General features: G+C 31.3%; 1 protein-coding gene across 1 annotated transcript; it reads right to left on the bottom strand.

Moving 5' to 3' along the window:
• Positions 1-314: 314 nt before the first annotated feature.
• Positions 315-20,045, bottom strand: LOC132719519 (fibrillin-2-like; the record flags this gene model as incomplete). Its single annotated transcript, XM_060703297.1, is given in 18 exon segments — positions 315-1,185; positions 1,919-2,044; positions 2,578-2,700; positions 3,018-3,140; positions 4,441-4,566; positions 5,125-5,247; positions 5,842-5,967; positions 6,106-6,228; positions 6,465-6,587; positions 7,324-7,446; positions 8,809-8,931; positions 11,404-11,526; positions 12,192-12,314; positions 14,416-14,553; positions 15,071-15,190; positions 17,523-17,596; positions 19,297-19,407; positions 19,911-20,045. Coding segments are annotated over 18 exon segments (2,861 nt in total), but the record flags the coding sequence as incomplete, so codon positions are not given.
• Between the last annotated feature and the right edge of the window lie 682 nt (positions 20,046-20,727).

Genomic DNA, 20,727 nt, shown 5'->3' with positions numbered 1-20,727 from the left:
ACAAACGAAAAAAATAAATTAAAAATTTAAAAACAAAAAATAAAATGTGTTAAATTAACGTTCAATTTAATGCATGCCGTGAATTCATAACTAACATTATGTACAATGACGACCGTTGTACGATAACATAATTAGGGATGTTTGACCGGGATAATGAAATCTATCTATATCTTTTGAAAGTGGTATTGAATTTTAAGAATTGGTTAAACTAAATGCTACACTACTGTTGGATATTCGGTCAACACATATTGTATATCAAACTTACATATTGATAATACATGTAGTAACTTTAACATATAAGATAGCACACATACGAGGTTTCAAACATAGTGTCTCCATTCCATAGTTCCAATTCCGTTGGATGTCCTGTATTTACAACAGATAGACCTATGCCTCTCGGAAGTATCTTCAATCCATAGGTTTCTCTCAGTTCTTGAAAGACACCAACACTTTCAAGAAAACTTCGAGAATCTTCAGGTACCATGAGATAAAAGCTGCCGGCAGCGTTTGTGCTAAGATCAGTAATGAAACAAAACTGGCTATCCTTTAGCAGTTGACCCAGTTCAATATATTGGCTAAAAATTCGTAGCCGGAAAGATGTGTCTAGTCTGAAAACATTGTAAAGATGCTTATCTTGAACAGGAACACCATCACACCATTCGTTATCTTTAATTTCATCACCGTAAACAATGTCACTTCTGACATTATCAATACTAAGACTAGATTCATCTGACGCGTAAAATTCGATCCAATTCGGTAATGAATTGCTTAAAGCGAGCAGATACGTTTTCAAAAATGATCCAGAGGTGTGGAAATCAAATATATCCTGGTCAGTCAAATCTATCATTTCACAATCTTTGTAAGATTCATCGCTGTCCAATATATTCGAATTATCGGTTTCTTCGCTAGGACTAAAGCTAAATTTACAGTCTGCTTCTGATATTGTAACCTGAAGACCAGTAAGAGAAATTGGTAACGACATCGAGCTGAGTTCAGCAAATGTAATACCAAAGGTATAAAAGATTGATGGCTGCTCTGTCAATTTATACCATTCAGATGTAGATTTTATAGTAACGCCATTGTCTTTTCCATCTATACATTGATCAATCAGCAACGAAAAGCATCCTTCAGGGAGCAATTTGCCAATGATTTGTAAACGATCAAACACAGACACTTGGGTATCATCTATAACATAAAGGACACACATTACACACACAATTATGCATTTATTTGTTCGAATATTGTTTCTTCATTATGTGAAAATAGTGATTGGACTGATTGAACAACCGATGTTATATTTTCAAAGGAGTTATGCACTTACTAATGAAAATATAACAGTTTGTGTGCGTGATGTGTTAAAAGGTGTTCACTATTTGATCATACATGTCATGATTTTATTGTAATAAATATATATTGACATTTATTTTTGGCGAATAATGTCACGCCTTCTTTCATCATGTAATCATACTACGACGACGCAATGTTCGGGCTTAAAAACAGCTTGATTATATCTGTAAATTAGTACTATAATTAGACAATGTTAATAGCAAATAAAAATTGTTCTAGAACAAAGCACTATTATTCATCATATAAATGTTCATCAATACCAAATCATTACTTAAAACTCTATCAAAGTTTCTTTTCAAAGATATTTTATATGAATTACTAAATTGTACATTGCCATTGTTTTTATCAATACAATGTATTTGACATTCTTATGAAAAATATGCACATTGTACACCAATCCATTTTAAGATAATTTCAATTTCTTTTCATGTATGCAAACTTATTTTACACAACATGTTCCTATAAGACTGATTGCATTAGGTAGGTTTTTATTATATATTTTATGTTATTGATTTTTTTATTCAAACAAATTGTAATTCTGGTATACATTACGAGTGGTTTTTTATCATACCTATTTGACACGTGACTCCATCATCAAGTAATTTTTTACCATCATAACAGCTGCATTCAAAACCTCCCTCAGTATTGGTACACGATTCTTGACAGCCTCCATTTAGTGTTACGCATTCGTCTATATCTTAAAACACATTATTTTTATTATTATCATTATCATTGTAAGTATCAGTAGTAGTTTTTACTTTTGTCTAGGGTTACCATTTCTCAATTAAAATAAATCAGTCACAGCGCGGCTATGAAAATATTTCGGATGTTTTTAATTGAAACGTATATGCAGTTTATTGTGAAGCCACTTTAAATGTCGTTACATATGACATTCGAATATCTGTGTAGTTACCGGTTCATAACATTGTCGGTACATCGGAAAGGCCATATGTTTTTCTGTTCAGAATAAGAAAGGAAAAAAAATCCAGTGTTCTTTTAGCCGAAATGCCTAGAATAATGAAATAGATAGCCAGCTAAAACAATGATGGTAATAACATTTATATTAAACTGTACATACAGCGTATTGTAATAAAATGTAATAAACCTACCTGATATCAAACAACCCTCTTGCATTATTCATACAACATTTGTTAAACATTACATACAAACTGTTGAGGATGACGTTTAAACTATTAATGTATTATTTCATTTTGTTCAAAGCGTACCTACCATTACATGATGACTTGTCTGCTCCAAGCTGAAAACCTGTGTGACAGTGACAGATAAAGGAACCATCTATATTCTCACAACTATGCATGCATCCGGATAAACCATCTTCGCACTCGTCAATATCTGGAATATATAATGATACCAACGCAACACATGATGTTAATTATGAAACCGAACATACAATCGAAATGAAACACTTTAAATGCTTTTTAAAGACATTCAAACTATATCGAAATGCTTTTCAACTATCAGTTTCGCTTTTGTAAGACGTCTTCGATGCTACTTGAAGATAGTGTTTGAATACTAAGTCTTCTGTCGCCAATGAAAAAAAAAACACACAACTTTTTTATCCAAGTTTACTTTATTTCAATTAAGTATGTGTAGTTTTTTATGTTTAAGTTAATGAATTTTTTGTTTAAGAATGAGAAAAAAATCTCTACCGGAGCAAGTATGTGCGTCCGCGTCTAGAGTGAATCCATCTCTACATGTGCAATGATAAGATCCTTGTTCGTTTGCACAAATGTGAGAGCATCCTCCATTATTTTCAGAGCATTCGTCCATGTCTTACAAAAGAATTTCATAAAAATGAAAGATATCCAAGATACATTCTAAATGATACAAATATAATAATTAACTTTCGCAAACCAAACCAGTAAATGTAGTTTACTTATTATATCTTGATATTTTTTGCTTTGCTTATTACCCCTTATATGTATCCAATGCACGTATATTTATAACTTAAAAAAACATTGCCATTGTTTTATCAATATTTGAAATACCTAATATGCACATTGTAGACTAATCCATTTCAAAATAACGTCTCTATTATCTTTTAAAGATATGTAATAATTTATGTTTCTCTTTATACATGTAAAATAATTTTATGCAACCTGTATCTCTAATAAAACAGATTAACATTAGCCGGGGCTCGGGGCGTTAGGGATATTGCACTTATTCATTATCCCTCATGTACAGAATCAAACCGAGTCTGTAATTCTCTTGTAATTTTGTTGTGATTAATGCTTCCGAGGGATCACTTTGTTTCCAGATTTTTAGTGTTATAACATGGAAGCCAACTATTTCAAATTGTCAAAACTTCTATACCAATATCTTTTGATAGAAAAACAAATAGCTGATTAAAGGATTATTGTACTGCCTTTTCCAATCATTTATCAACAAATATGACACTTCAACTTCATAAAGTTAGGTTTTTAACCCAATACTGCATCAGCATTTTGTGAAAAACCTCTATTGTAATAGAAATGTCTCCCGTTACAAGTTCAAATTGCTATAAAACTATGTAAACTGCTTCAATACTAATCAAACTTGGCACAAATATTTACTGGACCATTCCCTTTGTAACAACATACTCGGTCTTAAATTTCCTGTTACCATGGCAACGAGGGGACATCTCAAAATTGCCAAAATCAATATTTTGCGTTATTTTTTTTTTCTCATCGAAATTGATTTCAAAGTGCTGCAACTTCTCAATGGATTGAAATAGAGTCAAAGACTTTTCAGCGTCGGTTACTAGTTACCGTATGATCGGCCTGGGGTCATTTTTAGCCTTTCACAAGTCCAAACTTTTCTTGGCGATGAAAGGGCTGCTGCCCCCTTCAAACCCCCAAAGAGAAGGGGCATATCCCCCTTCTGGTCACTTTTTTAAACAACATTTCTCAAACAAAAACAAGTGTTGGGGGCCTAAATAAGGCATTTTTCACCATTTGAGACACCAAAAGGAGGGTGAAAAAGCCGTTAAAAAGCGTCTATATCCGGTAATGGGATAATATGTTTTTTTATTTCATTTTTGACTTAAACAAATTGTAATTATAGTATACATTACGAGCGGTTTTATTATTATACCTATTTTGCACGTGACTCCATCATCATGTAATTCTTTACCATCATAGCAGCTGCATTCAAAACTTCCCTCAGTATTGGTACACGATTCTTGACAGCCTCCATTTAGTGTAAGGCATTCGTCTATATCTTAAAACATTTTATTATCATTATTGTTATTATTATCATTATCATTAGTAGAAGTAGATTTTACTTTTGTCCTTTGTTACCATTACTCAATTAAATTTCCTGTGTTACTATTACTCAATTAAAATAAAACAGTCACTGTGTGACAACGCAGCTTCCTGTGAAAATATTTCGGATGTTTTTAATTGAAACGTACATTCAGATTATTGTATGTCTCTTTTGTAAGCCACTTTCAATGTTAATTGCATATGACATTCGAATATCTGTGTAGTTACTGGTTTATAACTTTGTCGGTTCATGGAAAAAGTCATATGTTTTTCTGTTCAGATTAAGACTTGAAAAAAAAAATAAGATATTGCCAGTGTTACTTTTTTAGACGCATAAGATAAATGCTCAGGTAAAGCAAAATGATGGTGATAACATGACTTTTAAACTTTTAAGCTTTGCAAAAAATCAAACAAACTATTTTATCCAAGTTTATTTTATTTCAATTTAGTATGTGTAGTGATTTGTGTTTAAGTTAATAAAGTTAATGTTTAAAAGTGAGAAAAAAATCTATACCGAAGCAAGTATGTGCGTCCGCGTCCAAAATGAATCCATCTCTACATGTGCAATGATAAGATCCTTGTTGTTTTACACAAACGTGAGAGCATCCTCCGTTACTATCAGAACAATCGTCCATGTCTTGCAAAGACATTTCATAAAATGGAAGGTTATTCAAATTACATTCTAAATGATACAAATGTAATAATTAACTTTCAAAAAACAAACAAATAAATGTAGTAAACTTATCATAATCTTTGATATTATTTGCTTTGCTTATTACCCATTATATGTATCCGATGTACGTATATGTATAATTTTAAAAAAACATTGCCATTGTTTTATCATTATGTTTGAAAAACATAATATGCACGTTGTAGACCAATCCATTTTAAAAAATAACGTTTTTATCAACTTTTAAAGATATATAATAATTTCTCTTTCTCTTAATATATGTAAAATAATTTTATACAACATGTACCCATAACACTGATTACTTAGGGTTATAACACGAAAGCCAAACATTTCAAAAAGTCAAAACTTCTATACCAATATCTTCAGATAAAAAACAAATAGCTGATTAATGAAGTATTTTAGTGTCTTTTAAAATAATTTAACAATAAATATGACACTTTAAATTTATAAAGGTAGGTTTTTAATATGCCGTTTTATTTCATTTTGGACTCAAACAAATTGTAATTTTGGTATACATTACGAGTGGGTTTTTTTTCATACCTATTTTACACGTGACTCCATCATCAAGTAATTCTTTACCATCATAGCAGCTGCATTCAAAACCTCCCTCAGTATTGGTACACGATTCTTGACAGCCTCCATTTAGTGTTACGCATTCGTCTATATCTTAAAACACATTATTATCACAATTGTTGTTATTATAAATAAGAACTAGTAGTAGTTTTTACTTATGTTAATTAAGTATATGTAGTGATTAATGTTTAAGGTAATGGAGTTTAAGTTTAAAAGTGAAAAAAACTCTACCTGAGCAAGTATGTCCATCCGCGTCTAGGGTGAAGCCATCTCTACATGTGCAATGATATGACCCTGGTTCGTTTGTACAAATGTGAGCGCATCCTCCATTATTATCAGAACATTCGTTGATGTCTTGAAAAGAATTTTATAAAATGTAAGGTTATTCAAGGTACATTCTAAATGATTTACAAATGTTATAATTTACATTCAACAAAACAAGCCAATAAATGTTTAGTTATTATATCTTTGATATTATTAGTTTAGCTTATTTCCCCTTATATGTACTAAACTTATGTATATGTACGTATAACATGAAACATTTTAAAATGCAAATACCATATTTTATAGGATTCATTACATACACTTACCGTCACAATGTTGATCATCGTTGTTGATTATAAAACCATTGTCACAGCTGCATGCATACGAACCTAGAGTATTTTCACATCTTACTTCACAGCTGCCATTTTCTTCCAAACATTCATCTACATCTATACAATATAATGAGAAAAACTTATGTCTCTGTATACCTGTACTTGAATGCAGCTTTTTATGATAAAGATAGTTATATTATAAAAAGTTTTAGTTAAATTAAACTTAAATAATTATGATCTTGTATTATACCATATATTTTCTGTATTTTCTATAACCTATTTTCTATAGTACCTTGCTTTATAAAAACAGAGCTAATGTTAATTACTGTTTTTATAACTGCTCGATTTACATTTATTTTCTTTAGGGCCACTGGAACGAAATTTGTAAGACTATATGCACTTATATGCACGAACATTTGAATATGTAAAAAAGTTTTGTTTTATTTCATAACATGGTCACGTGAATGTTTAATGACATAACATGATCACATGAAAATCATTTTGTCTGACGCTTTCAATGTTCTCTGCAATCATCAAAATTGTTTTGAGGAAACCAATTCTGTTAAACCAAAAACAAACAAAAAAATTCTTAGACGCTTTAAATGCTCTACAAAGGTATTCAAATTAAATCGAAGAAATTCATCATGTTTTGCTTCAAAACTGTCAGTTTCGCTTTTGTAAAACATATTTGAAGCTTCTTGCAGATAACATTTTTATACTTCTATCGCTACCGGCTTTTAACAATCAAACAAACTATCTTATCCAAGTTTAATTTATCAATACAGTGCAAGTATGTGTTGTAAACATGTTCGAGTAATATCAAATTTATGTTTAAAAGTGAAAAAAACTCTACCGGAGCAAGTATGCCCATCCGCGTCTAGGGTGAATCCATCTCTACATGTGCAATGATAAGATTCTGGTTCGTTTGTACAAATGTGAGAACATCCTCCATTATTATCAGAGCATTCGTCCATGTCTTGCAAAGACATTTCATAAAATGTAAGGTTATTCAAGGTACATTCTAAATGATTTACAAATGTAATAATTTACATTCACCAAAAAAAGCCAATAGATGTTTAGTTATTATATTTTTGATATATTTCCCCTTATATGTATCAATGTATGTACATTTATAACATGGAAAATTTTAAAAAGCAAATACAATATTTTATAGGATTCATTACATACACTTACCGTCACAATGTTGATCATCGTTGTTGATTATAAAACCATTGTCACAGCTGCATGCATACGAACCTAGAGTATTTTCACATCTTACTTCACAGCTACCATTTTCTTCCAAACATTCATCTACATCTATACAATATAATGAGAAAAACTTATGTCTCTGTATACCTGTACTTGAATGCAGCTTTTTATGATAAAGATAGTTATATTATAAAAAAGTTTTAGTTAAATTAAACTTAAATATGATGTTGTTTTATACCATATATTTTCTGTATTTTCTGTAACCTAGTCTATAGTATCATGCTTAATAGAAACAGGGCCAATATTAATTACTGTTTTATAACTGCTTGATTTACATTTATTTTCTTTAGGGCCACTGGAACGAAATTTGTAAGACTATATGCACGAACATTTGAATATGTAAAAAAGTTTTGTTTTATTTCGTGAAAATCATTTTTACCTCACGCTTTCAATGCTCTCTGCAATTATCAAAAATGTTTTGAGGAAACTAATTGTGTTTAACCAAAAACAAACAAAAAATTCTTAGACGCTTTAAATGCTCTACAAAGGTATTCAAATTAAATCGAAGAAATTCACCATGTTTTGCTTCAAAACTGTCAGTTTCGCTTTTGTAAAACGTGTTTGAAGCTTCTTGCAGATAACATTTTTATACTTCTATCGCTACCGGCTTTTAACAATCAAAACCAAACTATCTTATCCAAGTTTAATTTATCAATACAGTGCAAGTATGTTGTAAACATGTTCGAGTAATATCAAATTTATGTTTAAAAGTGAAAAAAACTCTACCGGAGCAAGTATGCCCATCCGCGTCTAGGGTGAATCCATCTCTACATGTGCAATGATAAGATTCTGGTTCGTTTGTACAAATGTGAGAACATCCTCCATTATTATCAGAGCATTCGTCCCATGTCTTGCAAAGACATTTCATAAAATGTAAGGTTATTCAAGGTACATTCTAAATGATTTACAAATGTAATAATTTACATTCACCAAAAAAAAGCCAATAAATGTTTAGTTATTATATTTTTTGATATATTCCCCTTATATGTATCAATGTATGTACATTTATAACATGGAAAATTTTAAAACGCAAATACAATATTTTATAGGATTCATTACATACACTTACCGTCACAATGTTGATCATCGTTGTTGATTATAAAACCATTGTCACAGCTGCATACATACGAACCTGGAGTATTTTCACATCTTACTTCACAGCTACCATTTTCTTCCAAACATTCATCTACATCTATACAATATAATGAGAAAAACTTATGTCTCTGTATACCTGTACTTGAATGCAGCTTTTTATGATCATAAAAAGTTTCGGTTAAAATTTAACTGAAATATGATGTTGTTTTATACCATATATTTTCTGTATTTTCTGTAACCTAGTCTATAGTATCATGCTTAATAGAAACAGGGCCAATATTAATTACTGTTTTATAACTGCTTGATTTACATTTATTTACTTTAGGGCCACTGGAACGAAATTTGTAAGACTATATGTACTTATATGCACGAACATTTGAATATGTAAAAAAGTTTTGTTTTATTTCATAACATGGTCACGTGAATGTTTTATTTCTTAACATGATTACGTGAAAATCATTTTTACCTCACGCTTTCAATGCTCTCTGCAATTATCAAAATTGTTTTGAGGAAAACAATTGTGTTTAACCAAAAACAAACAAACAAATTCTTAGACTCTTTACATGCTCTACAAAGATATTCAAATTAAATCGAAACAAAATCACCATGTTTTGCTTCAAAACTGTCAGTTTCGCTTTTGTAAAACATGTTTGAAGCTTCTTGCAGATAACATTTTTATACTTCTATCGCTACCAGCTTTTATCAATCAAACAAACTATCTTATACAAGTTTAATTTATCATTACAGTGCAAGTATATGTTGTAAACATGTTCGAGTAATATCAAAATTATGTTTTAAAAGTGAAAATCTACCGGAGCAAGTATGTCCATCCGCGTGTAGGGTGAAGCCATCTCTACATGTGCAATGATATGACCCTTGTTCATTTGTACAAATGTGAGAACATTCTCCATTATTCGTTGATGTCTTGCAAAGACATTTTATTTAAAAAAATCAAGGTACAGGTTTATAAAAAAAAGTCAGTATACACAAATGTATGTTAATTTTTCTTTTTGGCTTCCAAATATATTTGTATTTTAATCTTTTAAATGTATAACGAATCAAAACCATAAAATAAGTCTTTAAGATTATTAACTTTGGCAAGTTGCCCTTGTACCTGTTCAAACATTTTATGAGAATTAAACATAAATTATTTTCGAAAAATGTTTTTATTTCTGAAAATGAAACCTATATATATCATTTTAGCGTTTACAAACATATAATTATAAAAATATTTTATTACATATAGCTTAACACTCTTGAATGTAAAACAGCATTATATCTTATGATATAATTATAAATGACATATTGGTGAAATATTGATGGAATAAAATGCGAATTTTCATTTTACGTATTTTCACTGTAAAAAGTATTTTTCGCTGCGGTGAAATATATTTTCCTTATTTGCACTGGTTGTCATGCCGGACTAATCCCTTTTAATTCAGCCATTTCACAAAATTCAAGGGGAAACCTTTCAAATTGCAATGTCAAAAAAGAGAAAATGTATATAATTTACAGAAAATGTAAGTTTTCTTCTATAAATACAGAATTAATTTTCATCTCGTGGTATGAAAATTATCATATTTTACTTTTCACTCGTGTCTACCTCCACTCATGAAATACTTCTTTTTCATATCACTCGGTGAAAATAGATCAGTATTTGTAAAAAAAATCGACTTAAAATTCTCTAATTTCCCCCTATGCTTTCCTTCCATCAAAGGGACATTTTCAAAAACCCATTGGGGGCGGGCCCAACAGCTATAAGATCCCCCCGAAATTTATAAAAAGTTTTGGGCAAAAATTGGGGGGGGAACCCTCCGAACACCATCAACACCCTCAATAAAAAGTATCATTTTACAGTCAAATTACAACTATCTTTTCAAAGATTCATAGATGTTAATGAAAGTAAGTGTTGTAAGCAATGTTTAAGTTAATCAAATAGGTGATTAAAAGTGTAAGAAAATCCTAACCGAAGCAAGTATGTCCATCCTCGTCTAGGGTGAAGCCATCACTACATGTGCAATGATGAGTCCCTGGGTCATTTGTACAAACGTGAGAGCATCCTCCATTATCATCAGAACATTCGTTGATGTCTTGGAAAGACATTTCATAAAATGTAAGGTTATTCAAGGTACATAATAAATGATATATAAAATGTAACAATCAAGCCATGTAGTTTCATAACTTTGATACTTTTTACTTTGCTCAGTTCCCTTTATATATTTATTTTTTATTTATTAAAATGATCATATGAAAGCTCTTTTTGTCCTGACGCTTTTGCAAATATCCTATATATATGACTGTGTTTTGCAAAACGACAATCAGTTCCTTTTTCTTTTCTTGTTTTCTTACAAGATGCTTCAAAGGCTCTTAAAGGATAATCAAAACGCGCTGTCAGTTTTGCTTTTTAAGACGTTTTCAATGCTACTTGCAAGTAACATTTTAATACTTATAATTATGCCGCTATTGGCATTTAGCAATCAAACTTAAACTACATGTTCACAGTTTAATTGATTTTAATGCAAGTAAATGTTCTATGTTTAAGTTAATCAAATTGGAAAACAAATCTTACCGGAGCAAGTATGTCCATCCGCGTCTAGGATGAAGCCATCTCTACATGTGCAAAGATACGATCCGAGGTCATTTGTACAAACGTGAGAACATCCTCCATTATCACTGGAACATTCGTCGATGTCTTGAAAAGAAATTTCACAAAAAAGAAAGATTTTTCAAGGTACGTGTTTATATAAAAAAGCTAAGACTACACAAATGTATGTTATTGTTTTTCTTTAAAAAAATATTCGTATTTTAGTAAGGAATCAAAACCATAAATTAAGTCTTCGATATTATAAACGTTGGAAAGTTGCCCTTGTACCTGTTCACGCATGGTATGGATATTAAACATAAATTATTTTCGAAAAAATGTACTTATTTCTGAAAATGATCATATGAAAACTTATGTTTATCATTTTAGCGTTAATTAACAAACAAATATTTATGAAAATATTTCATTACTGTAGATATGGCTTTATACCATTGAATGTAATAAAAGTATTGTATGTTATTATATACATGTACTTATAAAAGACATATTGGTGAAATATTGATGAAATAAATGCGTATTTAATTTTCGTATTTTCACTGTATAAAATATTTTTACTGTCGTGGAACATATTATTCGTATTTTCACTGGTGTCTTGCCGGACTACTCTCTTCTAAATTCAGCCAATACAGGAAATTTAAGGTAAAGTCTTTTAAATTGTAATGTCAAAAAAAAAGACAAAAATATATCACAAACAATAAATTCAAGTCTTTTTTTCATTTTTGTCTTGTGGAAAGAAAATATCCTTTTTATCTCACCCATGCATGACCTTCTATCATAGGACAGTTCATAACCATTGAAGCAGGCACAGCTGTAAGATCCTGCTGTATTTATACAAGATTGGGCACAATTCGCTGAACTCTCCGAACACTCATCAACATCTGCAACATAAGAAGTATCATTTTTTTCCAAGTTGAGAGCGGTTATAGAATTCTCATGCAAATATTTGAAAATGTTTAGAATTTTGACAGTCGCCATATTACATTTTCTGTGTTAGTGTGACGTTAAACAAAACACCAGAAAGACAAAAAATACGGTATACAAACTAGTATGAAGAAAATTGAATGCGTACACATATTGTATTTGTTTCAAAGAAAGATATTGTTCTCTATTATACCTTGCAAGTGACTATAACCAGCTTGAAGCTAAAATCGAACAATAGAATGCGGTTCAGAGAAAAAATATTGGGCAGATGAGACAGTCGACGTGGAAGGATGAGGGAGAGAACGATTGAAGAATGAGAGTGGGAGTATACAATACTATATCACTTCGGGTAATCTTCCTTCGGACAATGATGTCCAAAACATTGTGTCTGGTTTATACTCGTACTCGTTTATACTCTGTTCACATCTACTAATGTTTACAGGCAAAAAAACCCATTGGAAATGACTTACCCTTACGTCACATATATATTCAAAAATCGCAATTTCTAACATGTTATTTGCAATACAGATATTTTCTTTTGAGGTCTACATATTAGGGGAATAGCAGGAATGCATTTAATAGAAATAAAACAAAATACCGCTTGATGTAGAAGATTAATTATTTTCTAAAGGACTGTAAAATAAATGAATTCTTTCACATACTAGTTCCCTACCGGGGCTTTCACTTGAAAGACTTGTATATTAACCAACTGTCTATTTGTTTGTCTGTCAGTCAGTCAAACAAACAGACATAGCAAATAGTCTGTTCGGCTGTCCGGAAATTTTAGTTCCGCGATATATAAAGTAATAAAACTCGGTGTGTGAATAGATAGACATATGTTATTTAAGCAGCTATTTTGTTTATATAACCGACTTTAGAATGGAATAAAGGTAGACACTGAAATCAATCCTGATAGCATTCAAATTAGAATTAAGGTTTTTTTGAAAATTGAAATGGTATAGATAACAATATGAAAATGTGCATGTCATTTTATGTTGTGTTTTCCTTAGAACAAAACTATTGTAATTAACGTAACAGTGCATTCTGTAATACTGTATGGTGCATCTTGGTATAATGCCTTATGAGTCATTGTTATTTCATAGTCCATCTGACCATCGTACTTTATTCCATGTACCACTTTCGTTATTTCAAACCTTATGATATTCCAGAACTCACATGATATTATTTCATAATCCATCTTACCTGTTTTACCGTTATTTCATGATTAACCTTGAGTAATTCAAGGACCCACCTAACTGATTTCACATTTTTCACTTGACATTTGGGCATGATGCACATTATTTCAAGATCAATGGTATTGTAATTTACGGGTCCAGCTTGACTTATAATATGACCCACCTTGATCCACCTTTTTAGGTGGATTCTGGAATATCGTAAGGTAGATCATGAAATAACGAAAGGTGGATATGACATAAAGTACGGTGGTCCTAAATTTCTGTTAGATGGTCTTTAAAATAACAATGATTTGAATCCTGATATAACATAATGTGATCCTTACTAAACGATACACAGACCCTGAAATAACTTATTGTGACCCTGGATAAACGTTAAATACACCCTGAAATAACGTAACGTACTTCTGAATAAACGTTAAACTGATCCTGAAATAACATAATGTGATCATGGATAAAGGTTAAACTGACCCTGAAACAACATAATGTGATCATGGATAAACGTTAGACACACCCTGAAATGATATAATGTGATCCTGAATAAATGTAGACAGACACTGAAATAACAATGTGGTTCTGGATAAACGTTAAACTGGCCCTGAAATAACATAATGTGATCTTGAATAAACGTATGAACACACCCTGAATGACGGTTAACTGCATCCTAAAATTACGTCAAGTAGATCCTGGATTAATGTATCGCAGGCGTGACATGGGACGGGACACCTTCAATGTGTAATTCTATGAAAATAATCATGAAATAATGATAATGAGGATCGTGAAATAAATCATGATATATTCAGAAATAATGTAAAGTAGATTCTGGACTAAAGAAAGGATGACTTGCCCTGTGATTTTTTCATACCTTGACAAGAATATCCATTGTACAGTAATCTGAATCCTTGGTAACATGAACACATATACGATCCAACGGTATTAGTACATGTTTGTTCACAGTTATTCGCTCCGGACAAAGTATTCCAGTATGAACATTCATTCAAATCTTTAAAGAACATAATTACATGTATATGCAATATTAATGTGGCTTTATTGGGTGCGCATTATTGTTGACGAAACATAGAATCTGTAATATGTTTGACAAACAAGCTTGATTTTCTTTATTCATTTATTTATTTTGTTGTTATTTTTGAATAAAAAAGTTTTCTTGTATAAAACTAGAGAAAACCATAAACAATTTGAGTCTTTAAAATGACTTATGCCTAGCATAGAAATAGCGTAATTTTACAAACCTACTGCAAATATACATCAAATTATCATGATAAACATTGTAGACATAATATAGGTTTTATTAAAAACCGTTTTCTGCTATTTTTTCATAAACGTATTGTCACTCTTCTATTTGTAGGTCAAGGTTAAGCAACTATTTTAGTTTCTCAGTCGAATTTGGGAAAATTTATTTCGCTCTAAATGAAACTTACCAATGGAACATAAATCACAATTATTATTATTATATTTATGATTTTTTGAAAATGGGGCTTTAAACACAGAATATGATTTACCTGAACAAGAATAGCCGTCGTACGACAGGCTATATCCGCTGCGACAGGAACATCTGTATGAGCCAAAGGTATTCTCATATTCCTGCGAGCAATCTGTCCAACCGGAACATTCGTTCACATCTGAGAAGATTTTTTTTTTTTTTAAAAGACAAGTTTTTGCAGATGAATAAACACACAAATATATATATCAGTAAAAATTGCAAATAAAGCGGTTATATATTATCGTGAATTTATGAAAGTTGAAATCGTGAATTCGTGAAGTTTAGTCGTGAATTCATGAAGTTGAAATGTCCCCACCTGTCTTTCGTAGGTTTGCGCGCATTTTGTTTACCAATATATGGACTCCCGTTTACAACTTTAAATATGTACTTTAAATACAATATAATCAAAATAATGTGCAGTATAGATTTTTCAGTTTATACAATGTACCCATGCAAATAAAAAATACAAGTCAGCACAAGCATGGTATTGAATTACTTTAATGAATAGCTCTCTATCTATCTATGATTGAAATCAGAGCTTGTAAAAGTGCGTGTACATGAATAGGCATTTTTGAAAAACCATTACCATTTTAATATCTGCTTAACAAAGCGTATCTCATGATACAATATCTCAATTTTAGAATGAAAAATCATTTTTGGAGTATCAAACACGCGAGCTACTCTTATCGATAATAACGTTACAAATTTAAATGAATATATATGAAAGTAAATAAACATAAATCAGATTGAAACAAACTGAAACATATCAAGCATTAATCTTCAGCCGACTTGTTACCCTCTCTCTTCACTTTGAATTTCAGAAACGTTTCTTTTTTATTTTGTTATTGTTATTATTTATTACAATTTCTATCAATATCCAATTTTATTTTATGTCGCAACACCGTTTAAGTAGCGCCTGTAGCTTAATGTCGCAACATTGCCGTTTAAGGTCGAAGCCGCCGCTAAATGTCGCAAAATTCTGTGCAGTTATATCAATCGGAATATCTCGGCTATTCCGAAGTTTGACGGAAACGTTATATACGATTTGACGATGCCGGCTAAAGACTTTGCTACATTTAATAACGGTTGAGACATTTAATGGCAAGTATAACATTTAGCAGCGTTGTCTGACATATTTAACGGTGCCACACTTTTTTGTTTTTTTGTTTTGTTGTTGTTGTTGTCGTTGTTTTTGTTGTTGTTTTTGTTGTTGTTGTTGTTGTTGTTGTTGTTGTTTTAAAATGATGCACAGTCTCGATGATGTAACACTATAACGCTACGCAAAAAAGTTCAGTTTTCTATTTTTTTTAATGCGTTTATTTAAGGTCGCCGCCGGAAATCCCATATGGGCGACCATACACTCAAGTCGGGTCATCCTAGAGCGTCCCGCCGAGATTTTTTCGTCGATATTTTTATCCAGGTTTTATTGGTGGAGGAAGACCCCAGGTGCCCCTTCGGACATTATTTCAGGCACGAGCGGGCACCTGGGTAGAACCACCGACCTTCCGTAAGCCAGCTGGATGGCTTCCTCACATGAAAGATTTCGACCCGAGTGAGGATCGAACCTACAGCGGTGAGGGACCTGTGATCTCAAGTCAGTTTTCTATCAATTTTATAGCAATTTAAATACATTTTACTTTTTTTTAAAAATACAACGGTACCGGGAACAATTGTAATTTAATAAGAGAAATATCAACTTCATAATATTGAAATAGACTATGTAGTGGCTGATTACTATCATGCCACTTTATCTTGTTGACGTTTGCTAATGTGCCAATAAAGTATTTTCAGAACTTGTCGTTTTATATTGCTAAAGCGCATGTATTCGACGTTTAGGCTATACAAATAAAAATGGTCATTCTCGCAACGTCAGAACAAATGTTTCCATTTTCAATAATATCATGGTTCCTCTAAAGTTCACTTTTACTGTTCAATTCGGTTCAAGGCGTTACATAATAGAATGGAGCAAACTCTGGACACAAAGTTTGATGAGTACAGCCTTAATGAATTTTAAAGACCCTGTATATTGTAATTATACAGAAGTTTTATAAATGTATATATTTTTTCTCCAAAAACAAGTTCCAAACATTCAAGAATATGTTGAATATATACGGCAAATGTTTATATACATTATGATTAAAAGTTAAAATTAATGCATTCAGTTTACATTGAAAAAAAACTTGCTTAGACTTTTTCGAAAATTTCTAATTACCTCTTAATGTTAAATTCGGTAACATCTTTACAAATAATGCTTTTTGAAACTTTGAGCATCAAATTTATGATATAAAACCATAAATAAATGCGTAACAGGATCTTTTTGATTAGCGTTGATCTATATGAAACAGGCGCAAGTTTATGGCTTTCAAAAATAACCCAATCAATCTCACACATGTCTAAGTGTAAGGCGTTGTTTGTATATTTGTTTTTCTGTCTGTCTGTCCGTCCGTTTATTCTAACTTTAATATACTAACCTTCAGAACAATATGTCCCTGTATATCCATCACAACATCTGTAGCAAATATCTGGACAACTTTTATACGCTATTCTAGAAGTAGAAAAATATGTCAGGTGTAGCATGTCTGATTCAGGTGTGGCCTTGACACCTTCAATGTGTAATTCTTTGAATATAATCATATACCAGGTGTAGTATGTGACTGGACACCATTTTTATAAAAGTCTATAGGCCTAAACATGGTTTAATATCAGATGTGACCTTTCGTATGAAAGTCTAGATGTGACGTTTTGTATGAAAGTTTCAAAACATGGTTTTATATCAGTGTGACCTTTCGTATGAATGTCTTAAACCTGATTTTATCTCAGATGTGACTTTTTATATGAAAGTCTATAAACATAGTTTTATATCAGCTGTGACCTTTCGTATTAAAGTCTATAAACATAGTTTTATATCAGATGTGACCTTTCGTATTAAAGTCTATAAACATAGTTTTATATCAGATGTGACCTTTCGTATTAGAGTCTATAAACATAGTTTTATATCAGATTTGACCTTTCGTATTAGAGTCTATAAATTTTATATAGTTTTATATCAGATGTGACCTTTCGTATTAAAGTCTATAATCATAGTTTTATATCAGATTTGACCTTTCGTATTAGAGTCTATAAATTTTATATAGTTTTATATCAGATGTGACCTTTCGTTTTAAAGTCTATAAACATAGTTTTATATCATATGTGACCTTTCGTATTAAAGTCTATTAACAGTTTTATATCGTATGAAAGTCCTAAACATGGTTTCATCTTTGTATGAAAGTCTATAACATGTTTTTTGTACATATATTTTCTTTAAACATAGTAATGTATAGCAGCTGTGACATTGCTCGACTATGCACGCTCCATTTTATTATATTATATCATATTATACAATACAATACAATCCAGCACTGCACTGCACTGTACTACACTGCACTGCACTGCACTGCACTACACTACACTACACTACACAATCCGCTACACTTAACTACACAACACTACACTAAACTAAACAACACAACACTATACAGCACAACACTAAATTAACATCACACAACACTAAACTACACTACACAACACTACATAACACAACACAACACTACACTATACTATACTTTACTATACTTTACTATACTTTACTATGCTACATGTAAAATAGTAAATACCTGTTGTTAAAGAATGTTTTATCCTTTTTTATTTTACGCTTTATTAAATTTGTATTTGTCACCGGAAATCCACTTGAAACACATGGAGCAGTCCTCATTGAGGAGGTGAATAACTGCATGGGTTCAAAACAGTGCAAAGATGTGAAACGTGAACAAACGATTTTAAAATCTCGGAAGAAGAATATCAGAAGTTTTGATTTGATACTTGATTGCTCCTAACATCAAATTTGCATAAAACGCTGGACCCTGTTTTATGCGACCGGATAGTCCACTAGTCGACAGAAACTTCATTGACAAATATGTTTTACAAAACCATCACGAGGAATCTTAATTACGAGCAATTGTGAAAATCCCGTTAACCAATGAAAAAGAAAAGCGTTTTTGGCATCTAATAAAAATCTTATAATTGTAGAGTAAGTGAATAGTCACTCATAACAATAATTATACGACATTGTTTCTCGTTTTGTAACATGAAATGCCGTGTATTTATATACTGAAATAAATTATAGATATTATTTACAGCGTTAAAAAGAAAGTAAAGATGACAGTTGTTTGATAAACAGGATACAAAATATAATAATGGACCTACTTATATTCCGTGCAAGAAAACAATAACCAGCAACTTGTTTCTGCTGCAACAGTAGTTTGGCAAGCTTTCGAACACTGATAACTTTCAGTACAATATCCTGTCACTGTAACTCTGAAAATGCACAAATATTAGCCGCATGATATCCCATTTCATAAATATGCAATAACATTTAGCACCGTCTGGTTAGCTCAATAGATAGACCGTTGGACGGTGAGTCAAATGATCTCGAGTCTCACTTTCATTGTGTTTGATCATGAAATCCCTTCGACGGTAATTCGCACTGCGCGTTGCTCTGGCGTGTGCAGAAGCTACCAGTGAAGGTATTGGTGAACTGCTTGTCAGCCTGCCCAGGAACGATGCGAGGGCAGAACTGTGCTCAGGTAAATTCAAAGTTGATCCGGAGTGAAAACTACCAACACTAACACCACCACAGCTAACAGTAAGTCATATTAAAAAAAACAGTTCGTAAATCCATGATATCATATTGAATCCCGTGTAATTTCAAATACAAAAAAGGACTTTAGAAGAAAAAATATTCAGCACAGCCTTTTAAAAAAATCAAATAAATATATATTCGCGAATAAGATTTGTAATGCAATATAAAATATTTTTACCCAGTTAGATGCAGTATAAGCAGAAACACTCGGCAGGTGTTAATATTCTCTATCGATATCATGTTTAGAACAAACTTGATTCCTTAAGAGTGATTTCAAAAATCTGACAACATAATTTTTAAACGCTGATCTGTAAAGGGAGGCGTAAAATATATATTGTTAACCAATAGCGCATGTAATAAGCGTAGCTATGGGCTCATCTAAAAGTTACGGGGCTGTTTATATACGTGAGTTCTTTCTTTTAAAAACTAATTTTACGTTGCAGTGTTATACAACCTTGCTCAGCCGAAATTATTAGATTTTAAATCTTGATCGGTCCTAATATTCTCTAATGTTCAAACTAATTAAATAAAGCAAAGTCACCTTATTTCGTCGATAGTTCTAAACTATCAAGGTCATTGACAATGTAATACGTGCTCTTGTTTACGGGCTAATTAAAACCCCAAAATGCTTTATTTCCTATTTAAAAAAGGCTTTTTATTTTTGGTATCATGTTTCAATTTCCAAAAAAAAATTAATACTGCTAAAGATGAACTATCTTTTCTTTTTTTTCTCATAGCAATTGGTGTAATGATCTCTTGTCAAAATACCGCTTTGTTTACACTTTTTTACCTTTTCGGCATTTGATTTCAGCGCTACTTTCTTCAGTTGTTTCACTTCTAATATGCTCTAAATCAATTATTAAATCATTATTAAAACACATATTTTACCTATTTGAAGAATTAAAAAGAATATTGATTTCTGAGGCAGTGCCTTTAAAAAAAGGTGAAAGAAAACAAATTGCTAGTTTTAGAACCATTTGAACAACCCCTTTTTT

The sequence above is a fragment of the Ruditapes philippinarum genome, unplaced genomic scaffold, assembly GCF_026571515.1.
Source record: "Ruditapes philippinarum isolate M1 unplaced genomic scaffold, ASM2657151v2 ctg8558_1_1_1_1, whole genome shotgun sequence".
Lineage (NCBI taxonomy): Eukaryota > Metazoa > Mollusca > Bivalvia > Venerida > Veneridae > Ruditapes > Ruditapes philippinarum.
The sequence above is the reverse complement of the archived record's forward strand: the minus strand, read 5'-3'. Positions and strand labels throughout refer to the sequence as shown.